At 26.6% G+C, this 16329-nt stretch overlaps 1 protein-coding gene across 2 annotated transcripts in view; it reads right to left on the minus strand.

Moving 5' to 3' along the window:
• Positions 1-16329, minus strand: part of LOC101236226 (transmembrane protein 245) — a 63004-nt gene that overhangs the window by 19300 nt on the left and 27375 nt on the right. For both annotated transcript variants that reach the window (XM_065809232.1, XM_065809233.1), the window contains 2 exons: positions 10068-10150; positions 9777-9969 (listed from right to left, as the gene is read on the minus strand). In XM_065809232.1, the coding sequence (XP_065665304.1) occupies positions 9777-9969; positions 10068-10150 (276 nt within the window). The remainder of the gene's footprint in view (positions 1-9776; positions 9970-10067; positions 10151-16329) is intronic.

Here is a 16329-nt window from a genome sequence, read left to right on the forward strand (position 1 = left end):
CTTGCTCTACAATCTTCATCTTTTCTCTTACAGTAACTTCCAACTTTAATTAGTGGCTGCTTGCAGCCTTGTTGGAAGCGAAGATGTTTAAAAAAAAAAAAATATATATATACATATATATATATACATACATACATATATATATATATATATATATATATACATATATATATATATATATATATATATATATATATATATATATATATATATATATATATATATATATTCATATATATACATATATATATATGCGGGGGAAAAAAGCATAAATTAATAAACTGAAATGTTTTTAAAAACATTCAAAATGTTTTTATTATTCTAATGAAATAAAAACATTATAAATGTTTTTATTTTTTTACTTTAATACATCGACTGAATAATAGGTAGAACATGCTGATATCGACTGATAAATACATAGAACTTGCGAGGAGTGCTGCCTCATTGACAGAGGGTTTTGGTTTAGCCAGGCAATCTATCAATTAAAAAAACAACCTCATAAAGATTTTAAACTTTTTTCGGTCTTCTAAACTAATTTTATTTTTTAAATTTAATTTAGAAGACCGCATGAAAAAAAGCAAATATATACTAGAGGGCTCAAAAAAACAAAATTTTTCATAATGTTTTCAGGGTAGAGCAGAAAACTTGTCTCTACACATAAGTAACTTCTGTGCAAAATTTTGTCACTCTAGTACAATATCTTCTGTTCTGGCAATGGATATGAAATTTCAAAAATTTATTAAAATACCCATATATTTATATTAAAATTTTTTTTTTTTAAATGTCACAGCACTTTGTGGTAGTGTGCAAAAAATGCACCTATGTATGGTTAATTACTGTGCAAAATTTCACGCCCCACGGACAATATGCTCTGTTCTGGCAAAGTGCCTGAAAAAAACCCACAAAATTGTTGTTTTATTCATACTTTTATTCTTTTTAAAGTCAATTTTTTAATGTGATTTCAAAACCAAAAACATTATAAAATTAAAGTTAAAAAATTAATTTGTATTTTTTATGATCCTTGTACAAGTCGAAGTTGCTATTTTGTCTTGAAATTTCCTTGGCTTATATGCGAACATATACAGTAATAACTATTATTTTAGCAGATTATTTTCCAGATTATCATTATTAATTAACTAATAATTATTTACAACTAATTGATTATTATAAGTTATTGCTTCAGGTTGTGAGTAAGAAAGAAAATAGCAGTGAGAAAACGTGGCAAATCTTCAAAATTTTCAATACCAAGAGCATTAGACTGCCCAATTTTTGGGTCACTGACAGATTTTTCTAGGATGCTTCTAACAAAAGAAGATGTTATTAAATGTTTAATTTATGAAAAGTGGTGTCTTAGATCTGAAACAACTGATAATAAGAAACCCATATTTTCTTCCATATCACATTTCGTTTGTGTAAAGCTGCAACTGCTGTATTCTGATACTTCCATTCTGACAGTTTCAAAGAAACGAGTTATTGATATGATTGATGCATATCACAAATCTTGTATCGGTATCAAATCTATTTGAAAAAGAATAAAGAAAAGTATGGCAACTAAAGCACGAGTTGAGAAGTTTAAAGAAGAATCATGCTTTCTTTTTGATATACCAGCTTGTAAGTGCTCTATGTTTACAGACTGCAATTGCCAAAAAGAATCCAAGGTCAACTTTAAAGAACAAACATTTCTTGCTGATCAGAGAACAAAGCGCTAATGCGCATTGGATCAGGAACAAGTCTAGCCATTTCTAAAAGTATTTACAACTATATTACACCAAAAGTGAGTGAAGGTTTAAACAATGTTCTTCTTGTTATAGGGTGTGATGGAATAGTTGCAAATACTGGTGTTCAATATGGGGTACTGCATTGTCTTGAACTGAGATTGGGAGATCGGTGCAATGGGTTGTTTGTCAACTGCATTTCAACTAATTGCCTATTTGCCACTTGTTTGAATCCCTTGATGGTCCTACCTCCTGACCTACTTCCTACACCGGTTGCATTGGAAAAGCTTTAAAGACATGTAAGCTGCTCTTCTAGTGGTAACATTTAAGCCAGTTAACTGTACGTTGCCATCACTTAATATACCAAATTTGAATAAGGACTAGAGGTATTTGAGGGATATTGCTCTTGTCATTAAATCAGGTATATGTCCTCCAGGCCTTACTAAGCGAGATCCAGGCCCCCTAAATATATAAGATGGCATGTTTCCACTGCAAAACCATCAAATAACCTACGTACCATAGTAGATTTCTTTCTCAGAGTGTATGCACCTTCTTGGTTTCGCATCAAAATCCATCATTCAATTAAGGATGGAGCGTGGCATCTTTACAACTTCAATCATCCAGATACTTGGATCAGGTTAACTGCAACATCATTGACCCAGTAAGTTCTCGAAATGTTTAGTTTGCATCTCCAAAAAACATTCTGCTTGCAATGCTAACTAATAAGAGAACACACATCAGTACCCTCAGCATTACAAAAGATTTGAAAAAGAAGCTAAAAAACCAATACCGATTGATTGGATGTTTACAAAGTTCCCATGCCACACACAAGCCGTGGAAAGAACAGTAAAATTGGTTACAGAGGCCTCAAAGAAAGTGTTTTCAGGCTCTTTGCCAGAACAGAAAAATTTTTTTGTGAGGCGTCAAATTTAGTACAGTAACTAATCATACATGTGCAGCTTTTGCACACTACCACAAAGTGCTGTGACGCCTAAAAAATATTTCTAAAAATATACAAAAGAATTGATATTTTACTAAATTTTGAAAGTTTAAGTCTCTTTCCTAAACAAAAGACATTGTGCTAGGGTGTTCAAATTTTGCACAGAGGTTACTTATGTATAGAGACAAGTTGTCCGCTCTACTCCGAAAACATCATAAAAAATTTTTGTTTTTCGAGCCCCTCTAATATATACAGTCACAGAAAAAAGTATCCGAACAAACTATTTTTACCAATAACTCTATATCAAATGAACGAAACCTCATACTGTTATATATATATCTAAGTGTATGATCAAACAACTACTACACTAGATGTTTCTTTTGGTCAGAAAAACTAAAATGATTGTGGAAAAAAGTATTCAGGCAGTTACTTTCTGCTAATTATTGGTCAAGATTTTCAATAAAGTTCATGATATAAGCTCTTATAAGTACCCTAATAGCTTAGGATAATATAAGTATAAGTCATAAAAATCCTAATTGTAACATTTAACGGGTGAGGAGAAATTAGTTAAGCAAAAATCTAAGCCTTGTATTTTTAAAGAAATAAAAGCAAAGTTTTTTTAAATATTTTTTTTAAGTTAATACAATATTTATTGTAACAAAGTTATATTTTATAAACCGATAACACTCCCATTTCGGCTATTAATCTCAGTTTTGTCTTAATACCCTTCATAAGTGATTGTAAAAATGTTGCATCAATTTTTTCACACTCATTGATGCGCCCAATCAATTGTTGTAAACTTTTGGCCTCCCATACACCATCATACACATTCTGAGCCTGACCTTAACCCTGGGTATTTGGGGACATTAGGAGGATTCATATCGACCAGCAAAATTCATAATTTCATCCATCCAGGAAATGGCCTCTTTAGACCTATGAGTGCTAGCTAAATCTATTTAAGTCTTGATGATACTTATCGATGAATGGTATATGTCATTCCTCTAAGCATTCTTTGATATAAATGCTTGATTTTATTGCAGCCAATGCTGTTGACCTAAAGAGTGGTTTCGACATTCTGCGCTCAGATAGTGCTATGCAAACAAGAATTTTTTTTGGAAAATTTTCTTTTCCCGCAAAACGAACATTATCTGGATATTTGTCTTTCCGTGAAATATCCAGCGTTTCCAGTGCCCTTAGACGCTGTCCATTATTGTATTTGAGTGTTTTTTCACATTTATGGTACTTAATGTTCATTTTGGCCAATTGTGTACAAATTGTCTTTTGATCCACGTTAAATTTACGTGCGAGTTTTCCTTGACTTACACCTTTTCAATTGTTGGTCAGCCTGTAAATTTTTGCTTTTTTTTCTCGAGTCCACGATGATGGGCGTCAAGAATTTTTTGTAACTTTTAAACATTGTCCTGTAAGGTGTCGATTGATATAATTATGTGCTGTTTTGCGACATATTCCTTCTTTAATAAAATGGTTAGAAGCTTCAGCTTTTTATTTTTTTATATTTTTATAATTTCTAGTAAATCAAATATTTTTTACAAAATATTTGATTTACAAAAATTTTTGACATTATTTTGAAGAACTGCTCTTTCTTTGCCGCTTAACATTTTTTTTGAATAATTTTTTTTCAAAATAAAACAAGAATATTTAAAAATACAAATTTCATTTGAATGCTGAAATATAACATTATGGGTTTCAAGTAAACTTTTGTGTAACTAATTTCTCCTCACCCAATTGAATCCATTGATGACTGTTACCATGGTGAAAAGTAAAGAATTAACAATCGCTAGAAAAGAGATTAAAATGCTCTCAAAAAAAATCCTCACTTTGGTTGAAAATTCTGAGACCAAATGTAACAGATATTGATAAAACAACTCAGAGAACTCGAGTTAGTCAATATAAGTCCTCAAACTGTTAAAAACAGGCTGCATGGGTAAGATTAATATGGTTATTGGCCAGCACAAAGTCCAGACTTGAAACCTATAAAACCTATGGAAAGTAGTCAAAGAAGAAATTGGTACTCTTATATTGACAAAAAAGACGATAATAAGGAGACACACTCAGAATGTGCTGGAATTCTATAGATATAACAAGGTTTAACAGCTTGGTTCAGTTGATGCCTAAGAGTATTAACTAATAAACAAGATAATTAAGAGTATTAACTAATAAACAAGATAATTAAGAGTATTAACTAATAAAGCGAAAATAAAAACTAGAGTATATAGTTTATATTATGTATATAATAAGTAATTAAATAAAATATAGTAAATAATTAGTATAAACAAATAGTTGGACTAAATACTGAAGAAATAAATATAGGAAAAAATTTTTTTTTTTATGTCTGGATGCTTTTTTCCACAGTCATTTTAGTTTTTCAAAAGAGAAACTTACTGAGTGTAGTAAATGTTTGAAACATGTTTCAAAAGAGAAACTTCTGGAGTGTAGTAAATGTTTGAAACATGTTTCAAAAGAGAAACTTACTGAGTGTAGTAAATGTTTGAAACATGTTTCAAAAGAGAAACTTACTGAGTGTAGTAAATGTTTGAAACATGTTTTAAAAGAGAAACTTACTGAGTGTAGTAAATGTTTGAAACATGTTTCAAAAGAGAAACTTACGGAGTGTAGTAAATTGACCAAAAGAGAAACTTACCGAGTGTAGTAAATGTTTGATCGCACACTTAGATAGAGCTTTTCAAAAGCTACAAAAATATATATAACATTATGAAGTTTTGTTCATTTAATATAGAATTAAATCTAAAAGTAGTCTGGATACTTTTTTCCATATATATATATATATATATATATATATATATATATATATATATATATATATATATATATATATATATATATATATATATATATATATATATATATATATATATATATATATATATATATATATGCATATATATATATATATATATATATATATATATATATATATTATATATATATATATGTATATATATGTAAATTATGTTAGTATATTTTACAAATAGAGTGCTCAATGTTCTTAAAGAACAGAGCAATAATTAATTAGTAAAAATCACTCATCTAACTTTTGTTTTAAAAAAAATTCAATTTATAGAAAAAAATATTTTACAGGAAGTTATAAATTTTTATAATAATTTATAACTTCCTGTAAAATATTTTTTTCTATAAATTGATTTTTTTTTTTGAGATTTAGTAACTCTTCCTGATGATCCAGCAATGGTGAAACTTCAAGTCGAAGATAAAAGTTAGATAAGTGTTTTTTACTAATTAATTATATATATATATATATATATATATATATATATATATATATATATATATATATATATATATATATATATATATATATATATATATATATATATATATATATATACTTTATACATTTTAAAACTCTAATTTTTGTTTTTTTAATATTCTGATTCACTGTCAACAAGGCTGCAAACAACTACTACTAAATTGGGAGTTACTTGTAGAAGAAAAAAAAGAGTTATAGAGCTTTAGGTTGTATGAGGAAAAAATAAAAATGTGAGAAAGTTCAAAAGGGTTTAAGTGTGCGGGAAAAAACTAGACAAATAAAATTTTTTAGAGTGTTGCAGGAACAGATACAGAGACAGAATGAGACTTTGCTGATGACGAGTCAAGCGAGAATGAGTTTTAGTTGATGGAACTAGAGATAATAGCTCCTTTGAGCAGCGACCATGATAGTATTTATAGAAAAAAGAATGAGATTCAACTTTACAACAATTGGAAAGAGGCTCAAGCTTAGCAGATAGAGTGGGTCCAAATACATTTACAATGCATTTTTTTCCCCATTTACTTCTTACAAGGTTGCAAGCAACCACTATTAAGTTATGATTTACTTTAACATTGAGGATAGGGTTAAAAAGCTAGGAAATGGTTAACTGAAGACTTAAAGAGTTGTAGGTTGTATAAAAAAAGAAAACATGAAGATTGCATGAAGGGACAGATACAGTAAAAGGATGTAACTTCTTGAATAAAAAGCCAAGCAATAATGAGTTTTGGTTTATTGTAATAGAGATGATAGATGATAGTTTGAGCATTGACCATGATTGTATTTGTAGAGGAAAAAAAATAGAAATACAACCTTACAACAATAGGAGAGTGGCTCAAGCTTGGCAGATAAAGCAGGTCTAACTACATTTAAAATGTGCTTTTAGACTTCGTCTGAGAGTAAAAGGGTTGTTATTTGTCAATATAGGAATGCCAACAATATTGCAATATTTTTTTCCAGTAAATAAATGAGTTTTGTAGTCTAACAAGAACTGTGGATTTAAAGTCCAGACTTTATATCCACAAGCCACTGCTAGCCTTGAGCTGTTACAGAAGAGAGGTCAGATTAATAATCTGCTGCTTGTTCTAACCAATCAAAAAGTGAGGACTTTTTGTCAAGACAAGAGTATAAAGTTGAGTCATCAGCAAATAGACCCACTTTAGATGTAAAATTTTTATGAAGATTGTTATTTTAGATAGGAAACAATACAGGAGCAAAGATAGAACCTTGAAAATTATTAAAATTATATAAATTATAAAAGGGTGTTAGCCTGGAATATATTTTTCACTGCGCTTTTGCGATACTGGGAATATTTATTGTTATAGTTCTTCTAATATTAGGAATTTTTAATTATGTTCCAATTAAGATATTATATACATATATTATCTTTTTATATATTGTAATTGTTGTCTTATTCAAAATAATAAAAAAAAAAAGGTCATTGAATTTTAAGAACTTTAAACCTATTGGAAATTAAGCAGTATATGCGGTTAAAGTTATTCTTGAAGGCAAGATGTTTGTCATTGGGCTGGCAAACATCTTGCCTTCAAGAATAACTTTAATACTGCACTTGCGGTAGTAGTGTAGTGGTAGAGCGCTCGCTTCACAAGTGAGAGAATTCGAGTTCGATTCCCACCAAGTTCCTGTTAGTACCCAACTTGTTTGTCAAGGTTCATGTTTCAGAGTTATAGAGTTGGGAGAGGGTTATAACCACAAGTAGCCTCCTTATCTGTAGTGGCCTTCTTGGCCTTTAGAAGGTGAATTACAAAAAAAAAAAACTTAGCAAGGAATGATTTAATAATCTTAAAAACTTTATATAAAGAAACTAATAATAGAGTGAAGTATAATCCTAGGGCAGTTGAAGAGGTCAAAGTGTTTTTTAGAGTTTTTAGAAATTAAAAAAACTGTTAACCACTTAGCACTTTTTAATGGTTTAGCAAAAACTGAAGGGAGTTATGAAGATTTTAAACAATTTTTAAGACTATGATGTAAATCTTGTCTGAAGCACTGTCAGAAACAGTAAAAGTGTTAAAGTGAGAATTAACTTAAGTACTGGAAGCCAGAGTGTTCTGGATGTTTAACAATTGGCTAATCTGTTAACTGGTATGACAGTAAAAATATGGCCATTAGATTCAAGAGTCAAGTTAAAGGAAAAATTAATTACAAATAACTCTGTCCTATTCTAGGGAAAAGTAAAAAGATCAGACCCATGAATTAGAGATTAAATGTTAGACTTACTTTAGTTAATAACACTGTTGAAGACTTTCCAAAAGTCTCTAGAACCTAACATCTGAGATTAGATACAAGATTTAGAAACTGAGAATAACAGAGCTTAAAATCAGATATGACCTTTTTACATTTGGTTTCTTGCAATAATAAAAGGGCATTAAGGTTTTTAAGAGAGATATGGTTGCTATTTATTTAGATGCAGACATACAATATTCTTACATATTTAAACAAACTTTATTTATGTAGTGTAGTATTTTGTGAAAGAGAAGATGATCAGATGGATGTGTGGTGTGACTCTAACAAGACAAGAAAAGGAGACATGTTCTCAGACAGATAAGAAGAACACGTATCGTACAACACTTGTTAGAGAAGATCAAAGTGATTTAGGTATCAGCATGTAGAGAGGTAGCATTACCATTTTCAGGAGAAAATGGTAATGGTAGAAGTAAGAAAACTTGAAGTGAGTGCCTAACTTAATGTATGAATGAGCTTTAGTTAAGGAAAGAAAATGCTCTGGGCCATTTATATTAGAGAAACAGCATAAAAGAGGAAAGCTAAAGCCTGATGATGATGTTGATGATGATGACTATGATGATGATGATGATGATGATGATGATGATGATGAAGTTGATGATAATATTAATGAAGACGATCATGATGAAAATGATGGTAATGATGATTATCATGATCATAATGATGTTTATATATGCATATATATATTTAAAATATACCATGAATTTTAGACACCAAAAAATGTACTTTGGGATGCATAAATGTTTATGCAACCCCGGTCACAAACCCAGCCCCATCTCTGGTCAAATTAACCCCCGGTCCTTTACTACATGTTCGAGTTATTTTTTAGTCAATGTAGTAGCACTCTTCGCATGTTCTACCTACTTGTCAGTTAATGTATATAAACAGCAAATAAATAAAAATTAAAACATTCAAAATGTTTTTATTTTTATTAAAAAAAAAAAAAAAAAAACATTCCAGTAAATAAAATTTTTTACATAAAATAAAGTTACATATAGTGTACTTATTTTAATGAGAGTTGTTTTTTACAACAAATGACAAACTTAAAGCCTTTACTATAGAGAAGCATTAACAGCATTAAAGAGATCCGCAAGCCATTTAAAATTTTAGATTAATTCTGAATTGCATCTTTTAATGCTTTAGGCTCTGCCTTATATTATTTCTTGTATACATGATGTAAAATATGAAATAAAAAACCTTGAACAAATTTTAAAACTAAATTAAACTAAGTTAAACCACTTTGGATTTTTTATTTTATTTTATATTAGAAAAAATATGAAAAATTTCTGAGCAACAAATGAAATGCACAGTAACTTATAAATTGTTTAGTTTCAAACAATTCATTCTCCAACTCTTTTAACAAATTTTTACAAATTTTATTGTTGCATAATATCCTTTTTAAGAACTTGAAGTACATTTTGAAAATGTTTTGCATGTTCTTGCTCTAGCAGATTACACAAAGTTAATAATATCAATACTATTAATATTAATGCACGTTAAAGTAGTTATAAATAATTACAAAATATTACATTACAAAGCTTTTATATTTAATTACCCTTCCAATCCAAGCATCATGTAGATGCACAAGTAACTTATCAACTTGCTGAGACACTAACGTAGCATTGGATTCATTGTTAGAAACAGTTGAGCTGATGATTCCAGAGATTCTCATTCTACCATAAAGAAATGCACTATTGATGGCTGAATCAACATGTGTCTGGATGTCTGAATCATTTAGGTTCAAGTAACTGACACCAGAAAAATAAAAACACTTGCCAATTAAATATAAAAATATCACTTGCAATTTAAAACCTTTTTTTATAAAAAAAAACTTAAAAAAATTAACCGAAGATATTGTTGATTTGATAAAATTGTTCGATTAACTACATCTGTTGCAACTCGTAATAGATATGAACTTTCATGATGGAACTAAATTTAAAAAAACAATTTAAATGCATATTATAAATATACATATTATAAATAATACATATACAAATATATATATATATATATATTTTATATATATATATATATATATATATATATATATATATATATATATATATATATATATATATATATATAATATATATATATATATATATATATATATATATATATATATATATATATATATATATATATATATATATATGTATATATATATATGTATATATGTAAATTATGTTAGTGTATTTTACAAATAGAGTGCTCAATGTTCTTAAAGAACAGAGCAATAATAAATTAGTAAAAAACACTTATCTAACTTTTATCTTCGACTTGAAGTTTCACTATTGCTGGATCATCAGGAAGAGTTCCTGTTTCACTCTTCCTGATGATCCAGCAATGGTGAAACTTCAAGTCGAAGATAAAAGTTAGATTTTTTACTAATTTATATATGTATATATATATACATATATATAGTTTTTTGGTCATTTATAGATTATAGATAATATATGCCATGCATGGCATAAGCAGTTTAAGTAAAAAAAAAGCAATTTTTACTTTTTGATAAAACCTTGTAGTATATCTCGTACTACACAAGTGTAATAGATAACAAAAGTCAATTGCAAGTTTATATATATCTACTATAGCATATTTATGTGAGCATTTGCTCACTTTTTTTTGCTTATCTAAATCAATACAACTTTTTTACACAAAGAATAATGAATGAAAAGATTGCTGCCCCATCCCTAACCCTCAATCGATGTAGCAGCACTCCACTGCAAGTCAGGCTATTTGTCAGTCAATCTATGTGCTGAAGCCCCCGGCAGCAAGCTATTTTAGTATGACGCCACACTGCTCACCTTAATCAGCAGTATAAGATATAAGAGCCTTAAAAAATATATATATTTATTATATTTAAATTATTACATAAACTTTATTATTACTTTAAATAAACTTTGAATGCTCTTTAAGAATTATTTTTAGATTGCTCTATAAAATGTTCAAACTTGACATATGCTGTTAATACCATGCACAACAGATACATTACTTAGATGACTGTTATTACCTAATATATATATATATATATATTTTTTCAACATCTTCACTTCCAACAAGGCTGCAACCAACTACTAATTTGGAGTTGGAAGTTACTGAAGAAGAAAAGATGAAGTTTATAGAGCAAGACAACGATTGACAGACAATTTAAAAGATTGCAAATTATATGAATCAGAAAAACAAGAAGAAGGAAGCAAATTCCTGATATTCGAGGAAAAAAGCTAGACAAATAAGAATTTTTGGAGCATTCACAGTAAAAGGATGAGACTTAATTGAATGATAAATAACACAAGATGAATATATATATATATATATATATATATATATATATATATATATATATATATATATATATATATATATATATATATATATATATAATATATATATATATATACATACATATATATATATATGTATATACACACACATAAATATATATTTAAATAACTTTAAAATGTATTCTACAAAATAGAGTGCTCAATGTTCTTAAAAGAATAGAGCAGTTATAAATTAGTAGAAAATAACCAAGTCTAAAGGCAAAATTATTAGATTTATTAAAAATATTTCAGATCATTTTATTAGTAAATTTTATGTAACAAATTTATGAAAAATGATTTTAATTTTGAAATAGCTTTTTAACAAAAGTTTTTTCTTTATCAATTATTTTTTGAACTGATCATATAATGAACATTGATTAGAAATGACTAGTTAATGAGTAGTATGTGAAGACTTTATTAAAGCCAAAAAAAAAAAAAGTTGATAGTTTTTAATTTTTTCTTCAACTGATATGAAATTCATAAACAATTACCCCTATTTAAAAAAACTAAACATAAGACAAATGTTTAAAGAAAAAAATAGTCAAAGTTTAAATTAAAAAAAAGATAAAGTTTTTTTAAAATACGAAATTTTTTTCTTTAAACAACAGATTTAAATTTTATTTATAAATCTTTTAAAAAAAAGTATTGTTTAATCAAAAGGTATTTTATAATAATTTCATAAAGATAAAGACTTAAATTAAATCTAATTACAATGTGGTACTTTAAAAAATGCAGCTGATGTAATTAAACTTTTAATGATGTAAATATGTTTATTGAGTAATGTTACAACAAAATTTCATAACAAGGTCTGTATATATATATATATATATATATATATATATATATATATATATATATATATATATATATATATATATATATATATATATATATATATATATATATATATATATATATATATATACATATATATATATATATATATATATTATATATATATATATATATATATATATATATATATATATATATATATATATATATATATATATATATATATATATATATATATATATATATATATATATATATATATATATATATATAAATATATATATATATATTAGTTAAGTTAGTAAAAACACTTATCTAATTTTTAGTTATCCTCAACAGCATGTTTCACCACCAGTAGGTTTATCAGGGCTTCCTGATAAACCTACTGATAGTGAAACATGCTGTTGAAGACAACTAAAAATTAGATAAATGTTTTACTAACTTATATAACTTCCAAATTACTGCTAATTTTAATATTAAAATTTGGTATATACATATATATATATATATATATATATATATATATATATATATATATATATATATATATATATATATATATATATATATATATATATATATATATATATATACATGTATCTGTATATATGAATGTAAAAGAAGAAACTTATTATATCATATAACTATTGTACATCTTAAGAGAGCTTGATAGTTACACCTGAGCTATTTATCTATAAATAAATATGGTACTGTTACCTGCAGTACCAGAAATTAGCATATAGCTAATGTTTATAATAATATAGATAATATAGTTTTGCAACTCGGAGTTTCATGTGTTTCTACAATCATCAGGCAAATAGCAGAAATATTAATTTTGCTACAAACTTTGTTTAGAAAATTACAGTTTTTATTTAGGTTTTGAACAGAAACTTGTAAATAATTAGTCAGTGGGTATAAGTTATTTATTAATAATTAGTTTATAAAAATGATAAATAAAAATTTATAACATAGGTTATTTAATTTTAATTAGACTGTTAAAACAATAATTGGTATTTACATATTTAAATATTAAAATGAGATAAAATAATTTATGCTAAATGCATAATTTATAAATAATTTTAGATTTTTAAGAAATATACAGAAAAATAATAAAAAAATGAAAAAAAATGAAAAAACTATTAGTGAATGTTATTAGCTAATTAGGTTTGCAGCTAGCTATGTAATTGTTTTTAATATAATTTTCTACCTTTTAAGGTAGAAAATTATATTAAAAACAATTATTTTTCATACAATTTTCTAACTTAAAGGTATAATTTTCTACCTTATAAGGTAGAAAATTATACCTTACTAAGGGTATATCACATATCCTACCTTAACTAAAAATTTCTACCTTTAATTTTTAGTGTGTAATGGTTGACATTGGTGTTTTTTGAACCGTTTTTTAAATAGTCTATAGTAATATTTAGAATGTTCTTGTCGTCGCCATTTTCAACAAATATGTCTATTAGAAAATTAATTTCTTTTTGAAGGTGTTTTTGAGAGCAAATTCTTATTGCACGACATAAAAATATACTAAAATACAAAACATTATCTGTAGCCCCAGAATATCGAACTTGGAAAATCAAAGAGTCATTCGAAATAAGCAAAGCTAGGGTTCGACAGGAGTTGAGAAATGGTGATGTGGTTCTCAATCGGGATGACGGTGATAACGTGACAACTAAAACCTGGGGGCCATTTTTTAATAAAATCTGCTGACGTCAGTTATTTATTTATTATACCTGATGACGTTGATCACGATAGATCAGCGAAATATCGAAAAAATTATGTTTTATTAAAAAATGTATATATTTAAAAAAAGTTTATGCGCAGCCGTATTTATTGAACTCTACCCATATTTTAATGTATAACAAGAAAATGACTTTCAGAGATTATACATACATACATACATACATTCATACATATATATATATATATATATATATATATATATATATATATATAATATATATATATATATATATATATATACATATATATATATATATATACACACATATATATATATACAAACACACACATACACATATATATATACGAATATATATTATGTATATATTATATATATACATATACACATATATATTATATATTATATTTTATATATATATATGTATATATACATATATATATATACATATAAAACATATAATAAAACTTGCAAACGGCCATGACCAAGTTGTCTAAATTAAAATACTCATGTGTGGAAATACAAGACAAAAAACCGCACGCATTTCCTGGGAAGGCTTCTATATATTAACAAAAAAAAGCAATTCTTTCTATGACACTTAAATTTTCATGCCTATACGACAATCACCAGCCATTGATTACAAAATCAAAAACAAAAAACCACTAAATATTACAAAATACTGTGTAGTGGGATCTTTATGTCTCTGATCCCACTCTACTTCATCTTTACCCAATCTTTACATATCTAGTCGCACTCTACTCTAAGTCGTCCACACAATGGTGAAAAAAAACTTAAATTACTCACCAAAAATATTCCTATTTCATCAGAAAAAAAATTCTTATTACAGTTACTGGAGAAGACTGAAGCACTCATAAAAAGAATGAGGTGGAAAGCTTTATTCTTTCTTAATAAACTTTCTGACGAAACTAACTCTTCTGAACACAAAAACTATGGCATTAAATCTGCAAAACTTTCTCTACATATAAAATAAAATGGCTATGTTTGAAAATGATTTAATTTAAAAAATTAAATTTCGTAAAGTAAACAGGAAGTTTTAAGAAAAGCTTTTATGCGATATAAAATTTTTGCGCAAATCGCATAAAACTCAAGCCAACAAAACCTCTAATATGTACTGACTATCTAAAGAAGAGTATAATTACCCCCTAAAGAATGCCATTACATCTACATATAAAAAGGCTTACCAAAACCTGAAAGATCAAATATTGAAAATAAACAACTTTTAATTAATCATGTTGTTTTCAACAGAATTGAATTAAATGGCACCTCCAACTGTTTTATCACTTTCGAAGACCACAATTGTCATTGAATTATCAGGCTTGCAGTAAGGTTGGAAAGAACTGTCATTAAAATTTAACGTTTAGTCCAGATAAATAACAACTTTGAAATTACAGCTGATAAATATAAGGAGATCTTTTTTTTTTTTAAATTTTACATGCTTTTTAAATTTTAATTTTTTTGTTGGCCACTCCAGTTTTTAAACACTGCTAGAACATCATCTCTATACAGTTCAAGTTCATCTTTATTGTAAGACTGCAATAATTGAAACAAGATAAATATTCAAATTAACTTACAAACTTATGTGCCATCAAATAAACCTCAACTAATGTGACATCAAATAAACCTCCACCTTTTTTAATCCAGGCTTAAGCATTGTAAATAAAAATGATTTCCTGGCGTGATGTATTAACATTTTTTCATCTTGTTTTATAATTAAGTATTTTTCAGCCAAGGCTAGAGTGTTAATTTCAGTAAATTTTCATTAATTGAAGGATAAAAATTATTATATCTAAAATTAAGAATATGTATAGATATTTTTTTTTAAATACTTTTTTTTTTTTTTTTTTAATTCTTTGATTTAATTATTTTTTTATTAATACTTTGAAGCCTATCTAAAACATTCTGTGAGTTTTGCCATCGACTGATGCAAACTTTTTTTCTAAGATATTTATTTTTGATAGAATAACTTTAGAAGCTCTTCCTACTTTGGTTTTTGCAGGATTTAATAGCCAAACTGTCCGTTTGTTAAAAAAATAAACTTATAATAGAAAATGATAATAGTAATAAATTAAATAGTTTGTGTACTGCTTTTATTTTTGTTTCTACAGAGTGGTTGTTATTTTCGGTAAGTCAAAGCAAAAATAAAAAAAAAGTTATAAACATTAAAAAAGAATGATTTTCCTATATCTTATTTGTTTTTTTTTCTAAAATAGGAAATGCAAAAATATAAATTGTCATCTGTTTGTAAAGTATATTTATTTTGT

Source organism: Hydra vulgaris, chromosome 11 (assembly GCF_038396675.1).
Source record: "Hydra vulgaris chromosome 11, alternate assembly HydraT2T_AEP".
Classification (NCBI taxonomy): Eukaryota; Metazoa; Cnidaria; class Hydrozoa; order Anthoathecata; family Hydridae; genus Hydra; species Hydra vulgaris.